We start from the raw sequence: 24,628 nt of genomic DNA on the forward strand, positions 1-24,628 counted from the left end.
GAATCAGTCACTGATGTTAAAGCACGTGCTTTAACAGCACCACAAAGCAAACCCTGGTAAAAGGGCGATTAAAAAGCTCTCGTCCCCCCTCGCCGCGCCTCCCCTCTCCTCTGCCAGCGGGACGACGCACCGCCCGGTTTGCTCTGCCGGGCCCCCCGCCTGGCGAGGGCCTGGCTCCCACTGCGGGGTGGGGGGCACCAGCCCCTAGCCCTCACGGGGGGCAGCGGGCAGGAGAAGAGCTGCCGCCGCGGCAGGCCGAGGACAGGCCTGCCCGGGACGGCCGGGTAGCACCCGGCGGGCTCCAGCGCACGGCCCCGCGAGGGCTGGCGAGAGGCATCACCAGCCTGGGGGTAGGCGCCATGAGGCGGGGAAGCGGTGCCGTGAGGACAACGGGGAGGTCCTCCTGCTCCCGCCCCCACCGGAGGGCAAACCCCGCCCGGCGGCCCAGCGCGGCCCCCCACCCCCGCCCCGCCGCGAAGGCCCGGCCCGCTGCAGCCCCGCCCGCGGCGCGGGTGCCCCTGGGGTGGGTAGTCCGCGCCCTGCCCCGCGCCGCCAGCGTCGCCCGCGCTGGAGGACTCTGCGTCCCAGCAGCCCCCGCGCTGCCGCCCCGCCCTCCTCGCCTGCCACGCCCCCGCCCGCGGCCTGCCGGGCCCTGTAGTCCACGGAGGCGCCCCGCCGCCGGCCGGCACCGCGCGGGAACTACACCTCCCGGCAGGCAGTGCGGCGCGGCCTCCCCCGCCCCGCTTACCCCGCCGCGCCGTGTTGTTGCGCCCGGCCTGGCCCGGCCTGGCTCTCCCCACCCCTCTCCCGGCGCCCCCACCCGCCCCGCCGCCGCCGAGCTCGGTGTCCCAGGGTAGCCCGGAGCGGCAGCGGCGGCTCCGTGTGCCAGGGCCCGGCATGGCACCGCGCCGCCCTTTGCGGGGGGACCGTTGGCCGTAGGTGCGGCGGGCTGCCCGGCGGGGTGCGTCGGCGCCCGGGGCCGGGAGGTTCCCTGGGGGGCGTGCGGGGCGGGGATGCGCAATAGAGGGGCTGTGAGGGGGCCGTGCGGGGCGAGGGGGCCTACGGAGGGGGCTGGCGTGGGCCGCTCTGAGGAGGCCATGATGGGGCTGGGGGCTCTGGGGAAAGTGGGCTGTCCCTGAGGGGACTGGGGGGAGGGGCCCTGAGCGACGGCGGTGGGACGTGTGGCAACCATGACAGGGGAACACTGAGGGGAGCTGTGGGGAGCTGAGGGTGCCGTGTGGGGAGCACTGGGGTAGGGGGCCCTGGAGAGGGCTGGGCTGGGCCGGGGGTGCCCTCAGGGGACTGGGCTGGACTGAGGGGTCGTGCTGTGTTGGGGCTCTTCTGTTGCTGGGGTGTGGATGGGACCCCTGTGGAGAGGGTTGCTGAGAAGCACAGGGTCTGGGGACAGAACTGGGGAGCACTGGGGGGGGAGTGCCCAGGGATGGTGTAGGGTTGGGGTTCCCTGGGGAGGAAGAGGTGCATTGGGGAGCTGAGCCTTGCAAATGAGTGTACTGGGGAGAAGGGGAGTGCAGGGGTACCCTCAGTGAAAGGATTACTGGGGAGCAGTAGGAGGAAAGGGGTGTCTGAGGATAACGCTGTGGGCTGTGCTGGGGAAGATGCTAGGATTGGTGATGAGGGGATAGTGCTGTGGGGCAACTGTAATACCGGGGAGCATGGTGGTGGTGGTGGTGAAAATGGTGCCTGAGGCTTTGTCAGTGTACATCATTAAAGTGAGGTTCCTTGATACGTCTGGAGGGCATGTCTGGAAAGAATTGAGAAATGGGGTTTGCAAGGAGGGGCTGGCATGCTTAGAATGGGCTGGTAGGTTCAAGGAGAACTGCAAATCGAGGAGAAAAAAGATGAAGGTAGCTCTTGGGGAATGAGCCAGGCTCTGAGAACCTCGAGTTAGAGCTGTTGTGTTCTTGCTTGTCACAGTTGACCAGTGGATGAGAAAGCATTGCTTTCCTTCTGTGCTACAACATCCCAACCCTCCCTGCTTTTGCAAAAGCAGATGTCTGAACATCCTGTAGGCATGGCTCACTTGAGAGAATTTGCCAGCCAGGTAAGTGGCGATTAAAATTTTGTTTTAAACTCTTATATTGAGAGCAAACATAACACCCCCAGAAAATCACATTTTGCCACTCTTTATCTCTCTTGCACACATCTTGACTTACTCCTGTTAGTCAATTGATTTGTGTCTTATTCTGTGGTGGTGTTGGGCTGACAGTGTTAGGTTGTCAGCCATATAGAAAGGGAATGTCTCTGCCTTTCTCTGAGGTTAACTTTGCTCTTCTTAGGGAGACAGGAATCATTGGCTCTCTGAGTATTTTTGGGAGGGGAAGTCTAGCAATGGGAACAGAAAAGCTATGTGAGCAGGCTGTGCCAGACATACCTTACTGAAGTGTTCCTAGCAGTAGCCTGAGAAGAACAGTGCTTGTAACCTTAATGCATAAGAGGTAGTGATATTTGATACTGAACGTTTAACTCTTCTGAGAGGGATACCAGCCTCAGTGCATGTGATTAAATCCTGTTGTTGTGATGACATTTTCATAAGAGGAATGTGGAAGGATGATGTCACGACTTGGGACTAAAAGCTAAACCACACTAATAGTATTGGCTTGAATCTTCTTTCTTCTGAATGTGGTTGTGGGGTGTGTTTGATTATTGGCAGATGTCAATACTGAATGTAGGTCTTGTTAAACTGTGTTTTGTGAGAATTTTTGGCATTTTTTTGTTCTGCTCCTAGGTGTAGAATTATAATACTAAAAGCTTTAGTGTTTTGAGATGATACTTTCTCCAAGCCTTTTCTGATTTAAAATTGATTTGCAATGTGTCTAAGTTTGCATGCTGTCTTTCACATAAACTATTTCCCTAAAGTGTGTATAGAATAAATCCAAATATAGTGCCTGAGTGAGTCATAGTACAGGGAGAGAAATGAAAGGAATAGGAAAGGATACTGTCTGGTTAGGACTGAGAACTGAGTTCTGTAGCTACAGAGGAGGTTGCTCTGAAGCTTTTTTGTATACAACGTTTACTAATGAAGCTTATCAGAGTTCCCGTGGTCTCATCTCTGAATTTATTACGCAAATGTAAAGCATTCTCAGATTCTATCATCCCATGACTCTCTGTCTGGTCCTGGAATATGAAAGCAGTCTGTGTTGTCCTTCCTCAGGTCTCTTCAGGAATCCTTGATGGGACCTCGTAATCTATGTAGCTGAGGTTTGCTGTAAGGGCAGGAGGAGTTGGCCTGAAGTTCTATTCACCAGAGTTTAGGAAGTGGTGGGAGGTACTGTGAAAATTGAGAGACTAAGACTTGGATTGGGATGTCAGATGCTTGACTTGTCTTTGATTCCCAGTTCTGTTGCTGATGTGCAGGGTTACCTTCGGCAAATGCCCAGGATGCTTTACCTCTGTGCCTCGATTTCCCTGCCTCAGCTAGTTGGCGCTCTCTTTTCTTGGCTGCCCTTTGCTGTGTACATACAGCACAGTGGGCCTCCAGTCTTTGTTGGGAGCTCTATCTGCTAGATGATATATTTGCGTTACTGTGTTTAAAGCTCTGATCTGAGCTCTGTTTCTAGTTTTGTTGTTCCTTATGTGACCTTGAAGAAGCCGTTCAAGTTCTCTGGCTAAGTAATGCTTTGCTCCCTTGAAGCAAAAGAATACTTACTATCTGTGAAGCAAGTGGGGAGTCTCAGACAAATTAATGTGTTTCAAAGTTAGAACACAAACTTCCCTCTTGTCTGTACTGCAGAAGTTCAAAACTGTCTCAGGTTTATCAGTTGAAAGAGCTGTGCACAAATTTCATATAGACAGGGAAGCTTTCAAATGTTTCCAGATACAAAGCTGATTTCCCCGAAGAGAACATAGTGCCTGTTGCAGATATCTCTGTTGGTGGCCCAGAGGTTAGTGTGTAGCATGCAATGCTGGATGGGAAGTTGGGGAGGAGAGAAGGTAATGAAGGAAAGAAGGTCAGTAGCTGAGGTTTATTAAAATCAACTTCCTCCTTCCACTGTGTTTGGCAGAGGAAAATGATGTTTGTTTGTTTGGCTGGTTGGAAAGTGCTCCAGTCAGAAGTAACACTAAAAGCTGCTGTAGTTCATATAAACCTTTTGAGGCTGCCACTCCCAGTCAGCTTCAGCTCTTAAAGTATTGTGGCCTTGACAATCTTTTTCTGTTACAGACTTCTCCCATATAGAACAGTGATTCTGATCCTGACCTGCCCCGCCCCAGACCAAGGAACTCTCACTTCCAAAAGGGTTTAAGCACCTCTCAGTGTTTTATGCAGCAGATGCAGGTGTGACTCTTGCTCGCGATGCTGAATATGATGCTTTTGAGAGTGAGATCCAGACGGACACAGCCCAGAGAGAACACCTTGAGCTAGTTCAAAGGGTATTTTCTTCTGTTCCCAATATGCAGCTTATCTTTCCAGGTAGTAGCTTTGAAACGAGGCTAGATATTTACCCTTCTTCTCTAGTCTCCTCTCAAAGGCTGTGGATATCATGTCTCTGCAGCTGGAGGTGGTGGAGGTGGCAGAGCTGCCAAACCCATTCTTTCCCCATGAAGCAGCTGGTGTTACTGCCAGGCTTGTCTCAAAATACACTGCAATTCTTAATTCCTGATGTCTGCAGTAAGTCGCTCTGTTTTAAAACATGGCATCATCAGTCGTGATGGCAAACACCCCCACACCTGTCATGACAGAGTATCCTTCTTTTCTGTGCTGTGTGGTTAGATCCTGGAGGGCAGAAGTGGAGCACATTACGAGTAGATTGTCCTCATCCCTCTCATACTTATTTCCTCCCCTTTCTGCATGTACAACCAAGAGAGTGCTTTGTGTGCTTTCCCCCCCAAAGCCTGTTCATGCCTGACTGACCCATCTCTAGTGTCTGACTGCATGAGGCGCTTTGCTCCAGAACTGTTGTGTAATTGACAGTCAGTCAAGCAAAAAGGTATGCTGAGGTGACCATCCCTTAAAAGCTTTATGTATTGTAGTGGAACAAGGAGCAGCAGCTGGTCAGCTAGCTCTTCACACTCTGGCCTGGAGCTCCATTGTGCAGTCCTGGTGGGTTCTGTGAATGTGGAAGAAAATGGAAAGATCCCAAGCTGATGAGCAGTTGCAAAGTTAACAGGTGCTAACAAGCTTCTTTGGGTTATCTGTGCTTATTTATGCAGGTATAAAGCATTTCATCTGGATTCTGTTACATTCTACTAATGAAGTCTTTCAGGTGTGTTTGTAGCTGTGCAGCTCCAGAACATGGATTTGCAGCCAGGGTGGTTCTCTGACAAGACTGGCACTGAGATCAGTTCATATTTAGAAAAGGGAAAGATCCTGCTTGTTACACCTTTTATTGCAGTGCTCTGCAGATGCAAATTTATTGGGGTAGGGGAGAGTCAGGCTACACAGAATGCATTCTTCTCCTCCCCTGTTCCCCCCTGCTTGAGCCCCCATGAGTGTGGCAGTGTGCTGCTTTTCTGATGGAGCGGTGCACTTGCATAGCTCTCCGTTCCTGGCATAACTGCATTTGTTCTGCTGTTCGGTGAGGCTTTGTATGCCCATCAGTCTGAATGTTTGCTCATCAGCTGTGAGTTACCATGTGGCAGCTCCAACAGGAACTTTTTTACTGGACCAGAGCTTTCTGAGCACATGTCCTGCAGGGTAGCATAATTTTATTTGTGTTAGTTTGTCATTGGAATTTGGAATTGTTTCCATAAAAATGTCACCTGGCAGTGTCTTCTGTGGTGTCCACAATGGTAGTTCTCAAGGTGTTCCACTGGGTAGGCATTGGCCTTCTTGAATTGGGGATGGGCCTGTTTCCTCCTCTGTGTTTACAGAAAGTGAAGAAATTTGTTAACAGACTCTGGTCTGCAGCAGGCATCCAGGAGACTATAACCATGACTAGAATGAGACTACCACTTTGCCTCATACTTGTTCACTACGTTCTGGCTGTTGCTGGATATGACTTGTGTGATTTTGGGAACTCTGTCAAGGGATGCACGTCTTCAGGCCCTCCGTAGAGTCATACTCTTGCCCTGTCACCTGAGAGGTCTGAACTGCTTTGTTCCGCAGAAAACAGGATAAACTGACATCGAAGTACAGAAGCTTGTTTATGAAGCTGTCTATGATTACAGAGCCTGATACATAAAATGATGGTTGTCCCAAAAGCTGCCTGCAGTAGCCGGTGCTCTTATGTTTAATATCCTGGTCTTGAAGAATCAGTCCTGATTCTTTGATGTGCCTTGCCAGGCTGAGGAGGGGAGCAGTAACTTAAACTTTGCCATTTCTTTTCTCATGGAAAAATTACCTACATGGGAGGGGAGGAAGGTTTTCCTGCAGGGTTGCTTCCCTGCAGGGTTCACATGGATAGTGTTTCATTTACCAGCTGGCCAGATGCTTCTAGATGATGATACTCTTTCTCTCCCTTTCCCTGATGTGTGGAGTGGCTGATGTGGTGAGTGGCATTTTTACGGTGCAGTAGGTGACTGTGGAGGGTAACGTCTGGGCCACCTTGCTGCCCCTTCCTGTAAGTTGGTCAAGACGTGGAAACGGCTTCTGGCCTCTTGTGAGCCTGGACTAGCCAAACTGTTCTCCTTGTGCTGCAGTCATCATTCTTGTGTTTTCTCCTGGCATTTCTCAAGCTTAAATCCTCTTCCTTTCCCCCCGCCTCCCTCTCTCCAGTCCCTGTTATGTATCTCCAGTTCCTTTCTTCTCTGCATATCCCTTCCAGTCTGTTTCCAGTTCATTTGTTCAAAGTACAGCCTGTTTGGGTGTTGCCATGGATGCACAAGGATATTTCATTATCCTTCTGTATCTTGGACTGGAATGCACATGGAAATCCTGTTGAGTGAGCTGACTGTAAAGCTCACTTTGGGCCTGGCTTACTCCATATAGTGATGCACTGGACACAGAAGGCAAACAACCTGTAATGATTGGCTAGCTTAATCATTAAGCAGCACCTAAGGCTGCTCAGTGATGGCCTGCTGCTAGAACCTGGTGTTAGATGGAAAAATGCAGCTGCCCTGTTCTCAGATAAAATCTCTGCCAGCTCAAGCCCCTTGCAAGGGAGTGGTCCCTCTGGGTGATGCATTGGAAGTGAGACTGAGAAGTTCCGGGTGTGGAAAACTCACTGTAATGGCTTGGCCACTTCCTGTAGTTCAGGCCATATTTTCCAGATTATTTTTTTTTTTTAAAACTAGACTTATTTTTTTTTTAGAAGGCAGAAAAGCTAATCACAAAGAGCGTTTTAGTAGTGTGAAGCAGAGCAGGACCTCCTGGTCTGCAGCTGGACAGAATGAAATAGCATCAGAAAATGATTCTGATTTCTTTCCTTTCTTGTCCATACTCATCTTAATGAAGAGTTAACTTTGAAGCTGCTATTAAAGAGTCAGTATTTCTCCAATGATGATCATGTTAGTAGCTTCCCAGTTGATGTGCTTATCTAATGAGGGAAATGCTATTTGCTTTTGCATCTGGGAGTGCCAGCCAGAGGAGAGGCTGTTCCAGAAAAGCAGGTCTGCAGCTCTCCTGTCTCCTCTGGGATAGGCAGGTGTCTGGCCTCCTTGCTGCTGACTTTCCAAAAGATGTGAGGCTCCCTCTGCAAACGTCTGAAGAGAGCTGGGCTGGGTGCTGCCTGGAAATCAGGCTGCAGCAGAGAAGACAGCTAATGTGAACTGGTATTTATATTACCGGAGTATTTCACCCTCCAAACAAGTAGGGAAGGGTGAAAATCTTTCAAATCATTCCAATCTTTGAATGCAGGAAAGCAGACTAGGGAAACATCCTTGTGAACTTCCTATGGCCTCTTGCTTGTGCCCATTTTCTTATCTGGATCTTCAAAAGAAGGCTGGTTCTGGTACACCTTGCCTGCCTTTTTATTCAAGTGTGAACAAGTGCTTGCTTATGGAGCTGCTTTGGCACCAGTTTGTAGTTGAGCAGTCCTGTCCCAAAGGAGCTGACACTTTCCGTAGAGATACTTGCTGACATTCTCCTTCTGGGCATCTCTCTCCTTCCTCTCCCACTGCAGGGGTGGAAAGCCTATGTAAAAGGCTCCTTTAGTTCTCTTCTTGGGTATGTTCTGTGTTAAGTTTCTCAGCATGTGGAGACCTTTTAGGATATGTGAGTTTCGGGCAAGTTAAACCACACAGTAGATGCATAGATAGGGAGATGAGCTGTCTGGGTATGCATGGCGCTCTGCAGGCTGCTTTGGGACTTCACAGACTTTTCCCATCTCTGCTTTCTGGTTTAGCACTCCAGGGTGGATCCTGAGGAGCTGTTCACCAAGCTGGAGCGGATCGGCAAAGGATCGTTTGGTGAAGTGTATAAAGGGATCGACAACCGCACCAAGGAAGTGGTTGCTATCAAGATCATTGATCTGGAGGAGGCTGAGGATGAAATTGAGGACATTCAGCAGGAGATTACAGTGCTCAGCCAGTGTGATAGTCCCTATATCACCCGGTACTATGGCTCCTACTTGAAGGTAGGACAAAGCCATGGCAATTCTCTTGCCAGCAGTTTGGGAACGAGGTGGGCTTCTCTGTGGGTGCTGCAGGTGATGGTAGCATACAGCACTGAAAGGTGCCCAATCTGTGAGTGTCAGTGTGGCAGCAGGAACAGCAGTGGGTCTGCTCACTGCATTTATGTGGTCTTAATAGGAGGCTGGGCTTTAACTTGCAGAACATGTGGAAATGAGGTGCCCGGTACAGTGTGGTCCCAAGAGCAGGGCACTTCACTGGAGAGAAAATTATTCGCTGAAGAGGCTGACCTCTCCCCTGTTAGACCATTCTTGAAAGGAAGTTTGTAGAATACTTTTCCAAAATGCCACAATTTTAAGGTAGTACCACTGAGGGCTTTATGCCTCTGGAAAGAAGAGGAGTTTGAAACTGTACTTTGTGACCTTGTGATCATCATTTCATGAGAAACGATGAAAACAACAGGACCTGAGTCTTCACAGGAGTGCTGATACCGCTTCCGTTGAGAACAGGTTTAGGAACAGCTTCCCCAATGGGGAAGCTACTAGTAGTGATGACCAGCAGTGGTCTCTGCATACCAGCTGCTGGAGGTGTATATAACACTGGGTCTGTAGCAAACAGTTCTTGAGCTCTTTGGATCCTGATTATTCCTTACATATTTTTCAAAGGCCATAATGCATTTTTTCAGGCTTCTACTGAAAACACCAAGCAAGCTGTGGTTTCATGGATCTGCTGCTTATTTCCTACCAGGACCCTGTGAACCTGAGTCTGGAAATCTCTCCTCTTGAGGAGTAAGAGAGTGTCTTGCTGATCATACCCTTCAAGCGGGCAGTCCTGTTAATGAGATCAAAGGCTGCAAAGCTCCCCATCATTGTCAAGAAGATGTGCTAGATCTGTTGGAGTGATGTTTAATGGCTCCAACCTAAGAATATGCTTATCTTGTGGGCTGTGTAGTCTGGTGCCTGTAGGGGCACTAAGCTTGCTCAGACAAAACTGCAGATGGAGAGAAAGAAATGTACTGGGGGCGGGTCCACGCTATAATGCTGTGTCAGCAGGAAAGAGGGAGCTGGGAGCTCCCTCCTTGAGCCTCTTGAGAGTTGCGGTGTGCTGCATCTCTTGGACTGTGTACAGGACTACTCGTGTGTCTTGCTGCTTCTGGAGTGTTTCACTTTTCTGCCTGCTTTTATTACTGTCTTTGCTCTCGATTTGTGCTCTTGCTTGCAGGGCACTAAGCTGTGGATAATCATGGAGTACCTAGGAGGCGGTTCAGCACTGGATTTGGTAAGTACATGGTAAGCTCTGGACCATGAAAAACGTTGGCTGGAGCCTTGGTTTGTGAAATGCCCATAAGCCAGACACTCACTTGCCTCTTACCGTCTTTTTGACAGCCCTGTACCTGAAGGGTAGGCAGTGCAGGACAGACATGCTGGTTATGCATATCCTAGGACAGAGGAAACGTTTGCACGGAGCTCAGCTGTCAAAGCACTGTTCTCCAGCATGCTCTGCTGCTTTACAATGGGAAGAGCCAGTGAACTGAAATATGACAGCAGCCAGTTGGTTTTGAGCAGTGCGAATCCATATTTCACCTAAGCAAAGTTCTGTGCCTGCAAAGAGTTCGTGGTATTGTTTGGTACTTGCATGGCATCAAGCTCAGCAGGGACCTGGTCTAAGATCAGGATTCCCAGGTGTTTGATAATAAAAATTACATTTAACAAGTTACCCCAGATTTTAAGGGAATACAAATGCAGAACACATGGGCAAAGTTCTGTTGTGCTGTATTCCGTCACAGGGTTTTGCTTTTCTCCGTAGGACAATAAAGCCTGTTTTTCCAGAGCAGTAACCTAAGGTCATGTAGTGAAAACTGCTGATCCTTGCACTGACTTGGAGGAAGGGTGTGTGGCAGGGCTCTCATCATCAGAAGTCATCTTAGTATCAGAACCTCAGTTATTGCACTGAGAATGCAGGACTTGTTTAGACTAGAAGTGATGGAAAGGAGAAGAGCTTTGATACAATACTCCACAGCCAGAGGGTAGAAGTTGTCTCTGGGCTGTTGCAGTGGCTGAAATTCGGTTCTTGCATGCTAGCAGAGAGACTTGAACAAGAGAAACTGTTAAGATGTTCTGTTCACCAATGTATTTTCAGGCCAAAGTGGGAGATGAGCATCCTGCTGTTTGTCTGGAAAGCCTTTAATAGACTATTAGAAAACGCCCCAAAGATTTTCTGTCTAATGTTGTCAGGTGCAAAGTCCAGCATTCTGCTTGCAGAATGCACACCAGGCATGCAGTAGGTGCTTCCTGCTGAATATGACCTGCTTGGCCAAGGTTTCCAAGTAACAAACTGAGAGGCTGGAAAATCCAGGACATCAGTCACTCTCCTTTAAGTCATCCTTCTGCCCTTTATCAGCTGAAGCCGGGACCCCTGGAGGAGACTTACATAGCTACTATCCTGAGAGAAATCCTAAAGGGTTTGGATTATCTACACTCCGAGAGGAAGATCCACAGGGACATCAAAGGTAAGAGTGGATAACTCAGCTCTCTTTCTTGTAAGGGATGTTATTAACGTAAGATTGAGAAGTATTACACAGCAATAATCTGAGAGGTTTCAAAGACTGTTTCTTAGTGCTGCTTTTCCTGTTGGGTTGCTTGTTTCTGAATCTGATGCTTGTCATTTTATTGCAACTCATGTTTTTTGTGTCTTCAGGGTTTAGAGTAACAGTAAGGATCTGTAGGTCTTCTCTGGCATTTGTAGTTGTCCTGGTTTCAGCTGGGATAGAGTTAATTTTCTTCCTAGTAGCTGGCATAGTGCTGTGTTTTGGATTTAGTGTGAGAATAATGCTGATAACACTGATGTTTTAGTTGTTGCTAAGTACTGCTTATGCTAGTCAAGGACTTTTCAGTTTCCCATGCTCTGCCAGGTGCCCAAGAAACTGGGAGGGGCCACAGCCAAGATAGTTGATCTAAACTGACCAAAGGGCTATTCCATACCATATGATGTCATGCTCAGTATATAAACTGGGAGGAGTTGGCCAGGGGGCAGTGATCGCTGCTCCGGGACAGGCTGGGTGTCGGTCGGTGGGTGTTGAGCAATTGCATCACTTGTTTTTCCTGGGTCTTGTTCCTCTTCTTGTTGTTTTCCTTTTCACTATTACTATTATTATTATTATTTATTTCAATTATTAAACTGTTCTTATCTCAGCCCATGAGTTTTCTTACTTTTACCCTTCCGATTCTCCCTCCCATCCCAGCTGGGGTGGGAGAGTGAGCAAGCAGCTGTGTGGTGCTTAGTTGCCAGCTGGGGTTAAACCACAACAGTAGTTTGGACAGGCAGGGGGCTAAAGCAAAGGAGTCAGTGAAAGGCATGCTCAAATTTTAGCTGACTCCCAGTTATGTCTGGATGTTTGCTTTACTGCTGGACCCCAAGGCCTGTGTATGCTCGTTATCATGGTTATAACTTATTGTGAAGGTGAGCTGTCCTCACGCAGAGTTCACAGCCCTAGAAAATCAGGGCAGCTTGTGTCAGCTTATCCTGTTACTGATTTTTATAGTCATTGGCTATATGCAGGGTAGGGAGACCTGACATCTGCCTCCCAAAGAGCAGTCTTACACCAAGCACAGAGCATCAAAGGACAGCAGGAGGGTGGAAGGACAGTTGCTGTGGAGATGTGGCCAGCATTGGATGCTAACTGCTCTGACCCACTGCAGGAGGGAATGTGAACAAGCAGAGCAGAGAAACCTCATGCGGCGATGTATGTAGAAAAGATTCCGTTGTGTATGTGAGACTACACGTGGCTAGCGCTGCAGGCCATGCAGGACTGTTGGCCTCCAACAATGCTGAAGGTTTGTAGGTAGGGTGTCTCTCGGAATGAAAAGTCCTACAAAAAAAAACCATCCCAAAACTTGAGCAATGCCACTGTCTTAAGCTGAGTGAGTGGGAAGTGGTACAAGACCAGGACTGGATCTGCTATTTCACCTGTGCTGAATGCTGCTCTGAAAAAAAATCAAGACCATTTGAGGTATCTTGGGCCATGTTGCCCTCTCTTCTTTGTGTGGCCAGGAATCACATCTAGTTGATTATGTGGCCCTTCAGATCTACTCCTTGCTACTACCCTAGAAATACTCCCCTTCTGATCCAGCCAAGTGTATGAACTTGTTCCATGTTACCCAGCAGAGGTCAGAGCACAAGAATGAGTCTGAGGCTGGAAATCCGAGCTGAGGGTTTTCACTGGGGCAAAGGAGGATGCCACAGGAGGTCCATTTGTTCTCAATATTCAGTTCTGCATGGGCTGGAGATGATTCAGAAACTAGTGGACTTAATGCTTATTTGTGTGAACAGCTGCCAACGTGCTACTTTCGGAACAAGGAGATGTGAAACTGGCTGACTTTGGAGTGGCTGGACAGTTGACAGACACACAAATCAAGAGAAATACCTTTGTTGGGACTCCATTCTGGATGGCACCAGAGGTTATCAAACAGTCTGCTTATGACTTCAAGGTGAGCTGGGAGCAGAAGGATTGCTACTTGGTGCTACTATATATGAGATGCTGCTAGGGTTAATACAGGGATTGGAAGTGCTGTTTGTTGCAAGAATGATACTTTTCTGTTACGGTTCAGGGTCTGTTGGAGAAGTTTGTCTATTAGACATGAAACACCCTGTCTGATTTTATGTGATCAGCCCTTTGGCTGTGCTAAAGTTGCATACTTCCATGTTGCAGAATTGCTTCTTGCTGTTCTGTGCTGTCACTGTTCTTGCTGTTCTTTCAGGCAGACATCTGGTCCCTTGGAATTACAGCCATTGAATTAGCAAAGGGAGAGCCTCCAAATTCTGACTTGCATCCTATGAGGGTTCTCTTCCTGATCCCCAAAAATAACCCTCCAACACTTGAGGGTCACCACAGCAAGCCCTTCAAGGAGTTTGTGGAAGCCTGCCTCAATAAGGATCCTAGATTTGTGAGTACTTCTGTCCACCTGTGAATTTGGGTAAAGTAGTGCAGAGGTCAAAGATTTATTTAGCAGGAAGACTGTTTGATGCAAGGCTTCTGGAGAGAAGGAAGTACTGAGCTTACAGAATGGATGGGCAAGCCTGGCAAGAATTGAAGTCAGTGCACTTGCATGTTTAGTGTACAGAGACAGTTAGATATAGCATGCTTTCCTTATTTGCTCCAGAGGCCGACAGCTAAAGAGTTGCTAAAGCACAAGTTCATCACACGCTACACCAAGAAAACGTCATTCCTAATGGAGCTGATAGATCGATTCAAGCGCTGGAAGTCAGAGGGCCATGGAGAAGATTCCAGTTCTGGCGATTCTGATATGTACGTACATGTTCTGCGGCAAAGGATGCCCCTGCTATACCCTGCATGCCCTGGGGTAGCCTACTGCAAGGAGCTTTTCCCAACCTGGGTTGGAAATCTTATGGTAGCTCAGGGACACCTGTGAGCATCTGTTTGTGAGAGCAGGTGACTGCTGCCTGAAGAAACAGGCTGTTACCTTAACCTGTGGAGCCTCTTTGCTCAGTGTAAGGAATCAGAAGTACTAACAAGAAACATCTAGCATGTGCATAACTAATAAAATAAAGCTCTCGTCTGTATTTTATGCCTGTTCAGTTAAATTCATCGCCTTTCAAAGAGCTACAGGCTTTGGTAACTGTGGCAACAGCTGTGTATGTGTGTTTGTGTATTCGTGGGCAGAGAGCTTTGCTACTGATGTGGAGGATAATGAGGCTATGACCCTTGGGTGAGGAAAGGGCACTTTGTTGCCAGGCTGGTGTTGCAGAGCTTCTCTTCACCTGTAGTGGCAGTGACTCCAGTGACCAATGACTCGAGAGGTTGGCTTGTAACATCTAAGCCTGGCCCCTCAAATTGTGAGCTTGTCTTGTCTTGAAATTCTCCTAAATTTAACGACTACTTTAAACTGTCTTCAAGCTGGCTAGAGCAGAAAGGTGGTTGTGGTGATTTGGAAACATGATGTAGCACTTGGCTCAGATCTCTGTGGTGCTGTATATGGGCTGTAGAGACTGAAGCAGTTTCTCTTTAGGATTTGTTCTGGGATAGGGAAATGCCTGGAGCCCTGTGGTGATATGACAATCAGGTCGGGGAGAGCTTGTGACTATGGGAATGCATGGGTAAAACACTCGGTGTATGGAGCTGAGGCTTTATCTTGACCTCCTTTTCATTTGCAGTGATGGAGACACAGAGGATGGAGACCAGGGTCCAATCTGGACATTCCCACCAACTATTCGCCCCAACTCCTTGAGCAAGCTGCACAAAGGAATGGCTCTTCATGGTTCCCAGAAGGTCTGTTTGCCATCTGTTCCTTCAGAAGTGGACTGAACTAATACAAGCTTCTGAGGGTCTTGGGGAAGCTACCAGTTACTCGTGTTCTAAAATTTACTTTAGTCTGGTATCAAGGGCTAGTGCCCCAGAGTTGCCTCTTCCACATCATCAGGGTACTGCAATCTGTGGCTTTCCTGAGACCTGGTGAGGGGGCTGCTGCCATCAAGGTGCTGTGGTTTAGTAGTTTGCGTGCCCAGGGAGCCTTTTCCTGTGCTTGTAACTTCTCATGTTGCTTTCCAGCCTACTGAGCCCATCAAGAGGCAACCGCGGTCACAGTGTCTCTCCACACTTGTTCACCCAGTTTTTGGGGAGGTGAGTAGAACCTTCTTGGTGTCTGTGGTGGTTGTAGACAAAGAGGTACCTTGCATGGATGGGAAGGATTTGGAGAAGGGAGGTGGGGTGAGGTACCTACTAGGGTTAGTATGAAACTATATGAAACATTCGTGTTATATGAAACATTCGTGCCTCTGTTCAGGTCTATACAGTATATTAGGAAAGTGAGTATGTCCCTGGAGTGTCCTCTCCAATACACTTGTATTCCTGGAAGCATAGCAGTACTGTGTTTTCTTCTGGTGAGGATAAGGTAGAGGAGTACCTGTTTCTTATCTGTGTCTTAGGCTTGCTAATGTCGAGGCAACTCTGGACCCTTGATGTGCCTGGTCCCCATAGCTGAAGTGCAGCTCCTGTTAGGGCAGGCAGGTATTTGAGCTTGCCTGTCACTGTGCATGTTCCCTGCCCTCATGCTATATATGCTGCTGCCCACAGCAGCCTCACTGAAGGGAATATGGGTGGATTAAAGCAGGAGCTGGCTTTACCAGTTACTGGGCCATCTTCCCGGTTTATAGATGCCCACTATTGCTAGCACGCCAAGACTAAGGAGTTACCTACCACATGGCCTGTGGAAGGTAGACAGAGAAAATGGGTTTGGAAAATCCACCCTGTTTCCCTGCCTTGTGTTTTGGGTGGGGGTGTGGAGTTGAAGTAAAAGCTACCTTTAATGATGGGATAGTGTCTGTATCAGCAGAGATGAATTGTCTTTCCAGCTGGGTGATGTTTAAGGGAGGAGAAGAGGATGATAATCATAAGGGGGCTTACTGGCTTCAGTTGCTCTTTCCAGCAGGAGTGTAGGAGAGGAGGTTCTGTTTCGGAAGAAATCGCTGACACAGACACTACATGTCAGGGTTCTTTTCCTGGGATGCTGCATCACAGAGACCCTTTCTCTCGTCCTCATGACTTGGTCTCTTCTGGGTCCTGATGCTGTTCCAGGGGTGGCCCAGCAGAGAGCTGTGCTCTTTCAGGGAATAGTCTCTGGACTTAAATTTCTTTTCTCAGGTACAGTCCTATGTGGAAGGAGGGTTTGCTGCAGGGCAGGAAGCAGAGGTCATTCTGAAAAGCAGGCATGCAGTACTCTTGAGACAGCACTGCTTTGGAAATTGAGAGTTTAGCTAACTGGCCTCTTCTGTACTCCACTGGGCTTGACTTCCAGAGATCAGAGCATGAGGCAGATGGTCTGGGTCTTGTAGGCCTAGACCTATGAGATAAAAACAGATAAAGTTGGCTTCTGATGCAGGCAGTTTGTTCCAGCAGCATAATCACTGACATCTGCTTCTCAGTCGTTTCTGTTCAGGAGCCTTCTGGGGAAGGGCAGCTCAGAGCTGTGAGTTCTCCAAACCAAAGACTGCATCTTCGTGCTTCTCCTTACCAACCTTGCTGCACCAGTTCCAGGCAGGAAGTGGTTTCTTGGGCCTTCCATTTCAGCTAGTTTGACTCCCTTGCCCCAGATTTGCTGATCCTCCTTTCCTTTGATTAGACTTCCCTGCTGGCTCTGCTGATCCCACTCAGTGAAATCAGGTGCAAGGAAGGTTCTGGGCAGTCCCTGAAATAACCTGGCTTCTGTGTGCAGTAGCAGGGGGTTGGAAGAAAAATTTTCTCCAAGTAGGAAATCTGCTTCACTGCTGGTTGCGTGTGTTGTTCTCTTCAGTTCTAGTTTCCTACCAACAGCAGACTTTCTCCTTCTCACCGTTGTGTATTGCCTCTTAGACCTGCTAGGTTTTGATTGCCTCTTTCCATAAAAGGGCTGAAGCTGGGCTTTGTGAATTGAAATCTTACTGAGATGCTGTTCATAATCTTTTATATGCCTTCCCTGCATGTGTATTATTGGATGTTAATATTGAAAATGACCCACCCGTGGTGGATCATTAACACAGATGTGGGCAACTGCAAATCTGGAAACCTGTCTGCCCCTTCTGGGGCAGGGAGGAAAGGTAAGGTATTTGGGCCTGGAGGGCCAAGCAGTGAATAAAAGCCAGCCTGTAAGGCTTTGCACAGTACAGCTCTCTAACCCACTGCTAACCTCCAGAAAGCTCTTCAGTGGAAAGTGACAGGATAAAACAGACTGCTCACATCACAGGTTGCTGAGCAAGCTAAAGGTCAGTGGCTTGGCATCAAAGGCTGATGATAAACTGGCAACTTACCTGCAGGACAGACTCAGTGTCTCATTTTGCTCTGAGGAGGGTGGTCTTTGATCAGGTAGATGTCAAACCAAATCCTTGGCTTTAGCATCACAACTATTTTGGCCTAAGAAATCTGTATCCTTGATGTGTAGTTGACTTTGTCCTCCATGCCTCCTGCCACTTCTGAATGAGCAGAGGTGTATGCAAGTTGCTCCCACAGCTGAGACTTTGTGTTAGTGAGCAATTACCCCACTGAAGAGGCAGCAGCTCTTTTTGGCTAGGAACCGTTTGTTTCCAGTGTGGGACTGTTGCGTTTAAGAGGTTTTGGGAGATGCTCAATTCGTCATTATAAGTCCGGTCGTGTTCAGTGTACTGAACTATCATGATTACGGATGCACAAATAATGCGAGGCACCTTCCGTCTAGTCACGTTCCATGAACTACCACGGCCACACTTAAAGCATCTGGTCATGTTCAATGAGAATTGTCATGGCTAGATTAATGAATAGTGTAGTTTATTAAAGCAGCAGACACACAGGTTCTTTGGATTACTGGTGATAAATTCACTGTCTGCAAAGCACGTGCAAATACCAAAAGTACGAGTAACACAGCCTGGCTACAAATGCATTAAAAGATATAAAGTGACTTTATATAGAAGTTTCTAAGTTTCCCAGGGAGGCACTTGGTATAACCAAGTATTTGAATCTTACCCAAAGGCGTCCCGATGCGGGGGAAGAGAGGCTCAGCCCGTCGACTGATCCCAGAAGTCAGAGTGGTACGCAATGGTATCTTCCCTAACATTCTCGCTCTCTTAGGCTGTTTTATATTATTTTTTTACCTTTCAGGTGGAGCTTGAGTGACTCTAGTCATACATACCTTTGCTATGATTGGTGTAAAATTTTCTTGCTTCACTTTTAAAGGTATAGACTAGAAAAAATTCAAAGTGCAAGCTCAGTGAGGAGTGGTCACACCTTAGAGGTGGGCAGCTTTTGGGATGGAGGTGTATTTTGGTAGTATAATGATATTATAATGAGCAAAGTTTACCAAAGGACAGCATTTTGTCAAAAACATGACAGACTGTTGGCCCACGGTCCCATATTATACCTTTTCTGTTGTCCTTCATTCATCCATTGTTTGCCCAAGTTCTTGTGGTGTTCCATTATACTACACTCTATTCCTTTGGTAAGTACATCTACAATAAATCATTTGCCATGTTCTGGCACAGTCAGGACTATACAGGGACCAAAAGCAGCAGCAATACTTGATAAGGCCCTTTCCACTTTTCGACAAGTGGTTCATTTTTCCACATCCATAGATAGACCGAGTCTCTGGGCTTGAAGGCATGTACTGGGGAATCCAAGGGCACAGGAGCTGCCCTGGCTGGGGAGAATGCTTCACAGCAGTCCCATCTGGGGTGCCACACAGAGCCTGGCTGCGGTGTCTCTACACCGCTCCACCCTCTGGGCAGTTCCTTTTAGAGCCAACACACCATGTTCCCCTGGTGTTGCCGACATCTAAGGTTGCAGGCCTAGGGAACTTCCGTGGAATGGATTCGTTGCATGCCAGCCACACTCCACCCTGGAAGCTTCATTAATGCTGTACCTTTCCTAAAAATGTGAATATAAGTTTAATTTCTAAGTCACCTCCAGCAATTACTCCACAGGGACTTGGAGCACAGGGATGGCTCCAGCTGGGGATTAGCAATCACATTGTCCTGCTTTCTGGACCATGGAGAAAAGGTGAGCTCCAACAACAGGAAAGGCTGATCCTAGAACTGCAGACAAAGAACTGTGAGGCTTATCCTAACGGGAGCTTAACTGAACTGGACAGTGGTTAGCTGGCAGACATTGCTTGTTCAACAAAAGGTTTTGATTTTTGTTCAGCTCATTGCATAATGATGCGCAGTAGGGAAGGGACTGCTGCATGAGCTGCTTGTGTGAAGGAGGTTGGGAAATGCTGCAGAGGATGTGACTGGGTTTTCCAATGACAGACTCCATCAGGCTCAGCATCAGTGACCCATCAGGATTTCCTTAATGACAGAGGTTTAACTATTTCAAATTAACAACTGGAACCATGTGCAAGTAGACTTGTGGCTGATGAGGCCTAGTCGGAGTGCACTAACAATGATAAATGCAAACTGAGGCTTTTCATCTAGGTCAGATGCTGCACGTGCAGGTCTTGGCATGTGGGCTTCATTCCCCTGTCCCCCTGGGGAAAGCTCTTGGGGAGGAGTGTTGGAGGCCAAGTGGCTCAGGATCTGTAGCGTGGCAGTAGTCTTCCTTAGCCTCCCAGTCACTAGAAGCAACTCAGACTTTTTGGTGGTTATTAAAAGTGGTGGTGACTAACTCCTGGTGTTATGGTATTTTCTGCCCTACCTGTCTGCAAGCCTTTGTGTGTGTCTGGGTGCTAAGCTGTCATTAGCAGCAAAGGTGATGGTAGTGGTTCAAATACAGCTGAAGTTCTTTGTTCTGTTACAACTTACGGGTCCATTTCAGGGCTGTTGATCCATTTCTAATATAATTTAGTTTGTTTAAGAGTGTATCAGGGCCTGTTTGTTAAGGACTTCAATTGCTATTAGCACCTGGAGGAAATCTGAACTCCAGACATTGGACTTTCATCTTCCTGACCTACAAAAAGAGCCCTTTTTTATTTTTTTAAGAATGTGGGTACTTGTGGAGTCATACTAAAAGGGAAAGGGACTTAATGTCTGTACTGCACTGCTTGACCAGTGCTTTCTGCAGAGATAAGGAACTAATGCACTGTTTCTGTGTTGCAGCTTAAAGATAAGCACAAGCAGACTGGAGGCAATGTGGGAGCTATGGAGGAGCTGGAGAATGCCTTTAGCTTGGCTGAGGAGTCCTGCCCAGGCATCTCTGACAAACTGATAGCACACCTGGTGGAGCGGGTACAAAGGTGAGTGTCCTCTAGAGTGTGAGCTGGGGTGGACCTGGCAGTGAACTAAACCATTGTCTTACTCCATAGCTATGGTAAAGGTTGGTGCTGAGCAGTCAAGACACCCAAAAAGTGAATATTGATGACAGCTGACCTAATAGTCCCTAAGTCACTTCTTTTAACTGCTTTTCATGTAATGGAAGCAGTTTTTCTTGCCTCAGAAGTCCTTTCTCACACTGAACAGGTTTCTGTAGCGTAGATGAATGTTGCAGAACACAGAAAGATGCTGCTATTCACGTTCATCTTGCACATATATAAATATATATATACATATATATATATATGACGTCCTGCTTGTCCCATTACCCAGGTAGCAAGGACTATGCAAAATGTCATTGGGATTGCTTCTGGAATAGTATCTGTTTCATTGCAAGGAATGTGCTTTACAGCACTACGTGCAGCCAGTTACTCTGCTTGCCCAGCTTCAGGTAGCAGGAAACTATTTTTCCTGAAGTGAATTACTTATTAAACCAGTGAAGGAGTATAGTCTGGTAGAATTAAGTTATTTGCTGCTCAGCAGGTGCTGCATCAAACTTGCCTCCACTACTGGCATGTAGTTCAGTCACATCCATGTAGTGCAGGCAACAATGTCACATCCTGATCATAGATTTATCAGGCTTTATTTAACATTAATTTGGATTTTCTCCCTTTCACAGCAGACTAACCTAAATCTTGCCTTTTTGTCACTAGCTGAGAAACTTAACATTTGGCCTCTCACTGGTCAGAAGGCTGGAAGTAAAGTATTTTGCTGTGCATGTAACCAAAGGAGCCATTCTGTGCTCTGGTTGCTAATGTAAATACAACCCAAGGTTTACGGTCTTTACACCCTTGAACTTGGGCTTTCTAAGCATTTATTTCTGATGGGTTTAAGCTGGTGTATTTTGTGTCTTGTAGCTCAAGTATCCATCAGATGCTGTCAAGCAAAGAGCCTCAGATATTAAGGACCGAAAATACTGGCCATCTTTGAGGGCTTTTGTTACTAAGTCATTCAGGCTTTCAAGCAAATACACTATGGGTCTGTTTAGGTCCCTCATCTAATAATCACTTAAAGCTGGAAAGAGAACACTGATGTCTCTTCTGGCTGACCCACAAAGGTCACAGAAAGTGTCCTGGTGATGCCTGCAGAAACTTTAGCTTCTAGCTGAGCAGGAGGTACTCACAGATGTGCGTTGGGTGACTCTGCAGGGCAGCTGTTTGTGTCATTCACTTCTGTCAGCCTAGAAATGGCACTACTGGATGATGCATAAGTGCAAGATACTGGGGGTTTTTTGAGGTTTGCAAAACCTCAGAGACCCTGGTTGTTTCTTACTGTAAAACACTAGTTCTCAAAATTTCTCACCAGGCTAACATTGAATCTTAAAAGGCATGAAAAAAGTGCCGCTTTGGCTTTTTGTTAAATTGCTGTTTTTTTATTTCAAGACTTCTTTATCTAGAAAACTGGTAGTGACAATGGGAGTGGGACAAACACACCCAGACTTACCTCTTCATCTGCAGACACGCTGGCTGGTGCAGTGTGTGTGGGCTGTCTTCCAGGTGAAGGCTTGAAATGGACAGCAGTGACCAGTTCCACCCATATTCTTTCTCGCAGGTTTTCACACAGTCGGAACCACCTGACCTCTGTCCGCTGACACCTACATTCCCTGCTGCTGTTTTGAGGAGGGAAGGATTTTTTCCAGCTTCATAAGAACTACATCTCTAATCCAGACCACCATCTGCTGTTGGATGTAACATTGTGTTACGGACTCCAGGACATTTCAGCGCCTTCATATTACACGTTTCCATCATAACCCAGGGTGGGGTTTGCAATGCAAGTACGATTTAGACCTTTTGCAGAACCCGAGATGGGTGGTCTAATTGTTTTTACAATGTAATCAATGCAGTTTTTAATTGTTTCCCTATGGATGTATCCATATTGGCTTGGTTTGATTCGCAGCTTCTTATTGGTAAATGCCTGGCTGCTGGAAAAGAGGGAGATTCTCTTCCATTGAGATATGTTTCAAAGGCAAGTCTGATGGGTTTAGTCTCCTGCCCTTCCTAAAGAAGTGTTTGTGAGCAGTAATGTGTGAGTGCAGGTCTGTTTGGAAGTTCTCCATGCATTACAGCCTCTGGGAAAGTTAGAGCAGCTCTCCAAATGTTCTGGAGGATTGCTTCAACTCCTTCATACACTAGTAATAAAAAAGTTTTCAAGTATAGCAGCAGCTGAGCTAATACGCTGCTGCTCTTTCCCAGCCTGTCATTTCACAGGAGAATGGGTTTGCTGACTGTACTTTTTTGGGCTCTGGGACATCATTTTGTATTAGGCCTTGGTTCATCTAATTCAAACAACAGAACTTGCCCTGGGTCTCCAGGGGCTGGAAGGCCCTGTTACAGTTGGTTACAGCTGGTTTGGGAGTTGGTGGAGTTCCTTTCCTTGGTGCTTTCTGGAACTGAAGCAACTAGATACGCAGGTTTGGCAGTCCTAGTCTCTGTGCATGCCCAAGTAGTGCAGAAGGATTAAAAAAAGGGGACATGGGAACTCAACAGCCAAAGGCACTGACAGGGCTTCAGTTCAAAAGGCAGATCGACATTGCGTAGCAGTTCTTGAGGCACAAAACCTGTTGTCTACAGAAAGATATAAATTGGATGGCTAGCAGCAATGGTATCCGTGTGGTGTGGCTGGGGGTTTGCAAAAGCTGCTCTAGGCCTTCATCCCCTTCTTTTCAACTTCCCCTTTCTGGCTTTTCTTTCAGTCTGGGATCTCAACTCGCTGAAGCCAGGGCTCTGCTCCAATTGACAAGCTGTGGTGGTGTTTGCTAGCAGAGAAATTAAAGCATCTACTGCCACATTGGCTGCTTAAGATATTCCAGTGGAGCCATCCCCAACTAGCTTTGCTTTCTGTATACTACTAGTTTATAAAGCAAGATTTTAATTCAGGTAAATGCAGAGATCTTAAATCTATACTTTAAAGGTCTAGAAAAATAGACTTAGGAAAATAACTTCTGATAGCTGGTTGCTTAGAGATCTGCTCTCTAATTGTAAAGATATTCCCATTAAGTCAGCAAGACCTTAGACATCCAGATCTTTCTGTTTGGGTGTTTGTGTGTGAATGATGTGACTCACCCCAAAGCCACTGAGAACAAAAGCTGTAGCTGTTCAGCATTTTTTTTAAAAGATAGGCCACTTCATTAGTAACAAGGCTTGATTTTTGGTACTTTGATTCAGACCTGCAGATTTTAAGTGCTGGGCTAAAAGTAGCTCAAAAGGACCATACATTCCTTCATCCTGGTGTGCGGTGATCACTTTAGCTTATGACTATCCTTTACTCTTCCTTTGATGGATAAATACAGGCTCAGCAAACACCACAAACTTGTCCAGTGGAGAAGAGGTGCTGCTGCTTGATCTTGTTGGAGATCTGCTGCAGAGTGGTGTCTCTCTGTGGTGAGAGCCATCTTGGAGCCTGCATTTATGAAGAACAGAACAAACCTTTTTTTTCCTCAGGAGAAGGAGTTAACATATAGACAGGAAACTTACTGAGGTGGAAATTAGAAGCTGCAGTCCAGCAGAAAGGTGGCTGACGGGCTCCTGCTGCTTTTAAAGTTGCTGTTCATGATGATGGTAGCAAATCGTGTCAGTAAGGTACCTTGTATTATTACTCACATGCACTGCAGTGTAATGAGTAAACTTTTTAAAGGAAACAGTCCCCACAAACTTCATCCAATATTCAAAGCAACAATGGTTTTAGTTTCTAAAAATGTTGAAAGGGAACTGCCACTTTCAATAAAGTAACAAAACATATGAGGCTGGTGTAACCTTGTATTATTAGGGAAAAAGTATTTGTTCAAGCTGCTTTTCTTTGCATTCTTGGTCTTTCCCTGCATCTTCCCTGCCTCATGTAGATCTAATAGTGACCTGTGAGACAGACCCATTTAAGTACTTTTTGTGAAAGGTACATTACATTAGTCCTTTCTGCTGACATACACTGGTATTAAGGGAAGCACATACTGTTTGCAAAAGTGTAGCTGTGCTCCCAAGAATGCTTCAGTGCAGTTTTTGCTGGAGTCTATTTATTGAGCTGCAGTTCGACTGCAAAAGCTGACAACAGGGTATCTCTGCCTTCATCTTTTTCCCTTTGCAGTTGTGAGGGTGACTGAGCAGTGGCACAGGCTGCCCAGAGAGGCTGTGGAGTCTCCATCCTTGGAGATAATCAAAAGCTGTCCAGACATGGTCCTGGGCAACTGGCTCTGCTTGAGCAGAGGGGGTTAGACCAGATGACCTCCTGAGGTCCCTGCCAACCACAACCACTCTGTGAGTGTGTGACCTCAGTTACAGGCTAAACATTTTGGAGACTCCATTGTAAGCACATTTAAAACCTTGTGTATGCCTATCCTTCCCTAAGCAGAAACACAAAGGTGAAGGTTACAGTTGGTTCTCTGGTCAAGTTCTGCAGTACTGTC

The 24,628-nt window shown here is 47.2% G+C and overlaps 1 protein-coding gene across 6 annotated transcripts; it reads left to right on the forward strand.

The window, feature by feature from the left end:
- Positions 1-901: 901 nt before the first annotated feature.
- Positions 902-24,114, forward strand: STK25 (serine/threonine kinase 25). Of its 6 annotated transcripts, none has more exons than XM_075716278.1 (12): positions 902-939; positions 1,936-2,062; positions 8,241-8,471; positions 9,688-9,744; positions 10,867-10,975; positions 12,796-12,953; positions 13,224-13,409; positions 13,626-13,771; positions 14,638-14,752; positions 15,032-15,103; positions 20,020-20,156; positions 21,784-24,114. In XM_075716278.1, exons 2-12 carry the CDS (start codon positions 2,012-2,014, stop codon positions 21,821-21,823), a joined length of 1,302 nt encoding a protein of 433 aa, XP_075572393.1. In that variant the 5' UTR covers positions 902-939; positions 1,936-2,011; the 3' UTR covers positions 21,824-24,114. The 6 variants fall into 6 exon arrangements, with proteins under 6 accessions (XP_075572393.1, XP_075572396.1, XP_075572395.1 ...); XM_075716280.1 differs by having other exon boundaries at positions 915-935; XM_075716279.1 differs by having other exon boundaries at positions 937-961.
- Positions 24,115-24,628: the final 514 nt, after the last annotated feature.

The sequence above is a fragment of the Pelecanus crispus genome, chromosome 9 (assembly GCF_030463565.1).
Source record: "Pelecanus crispus isolate bPelCri1 chromosome 9, bPelCri1.pri, whole genome shotgun sequence".
Taxonomy (NCBI): Eukaryota; Metazoa; Chordata; class Aves; order Pelecaniformes; family Pelecanidae; genus Pelecanus; species Pelecanus crispus.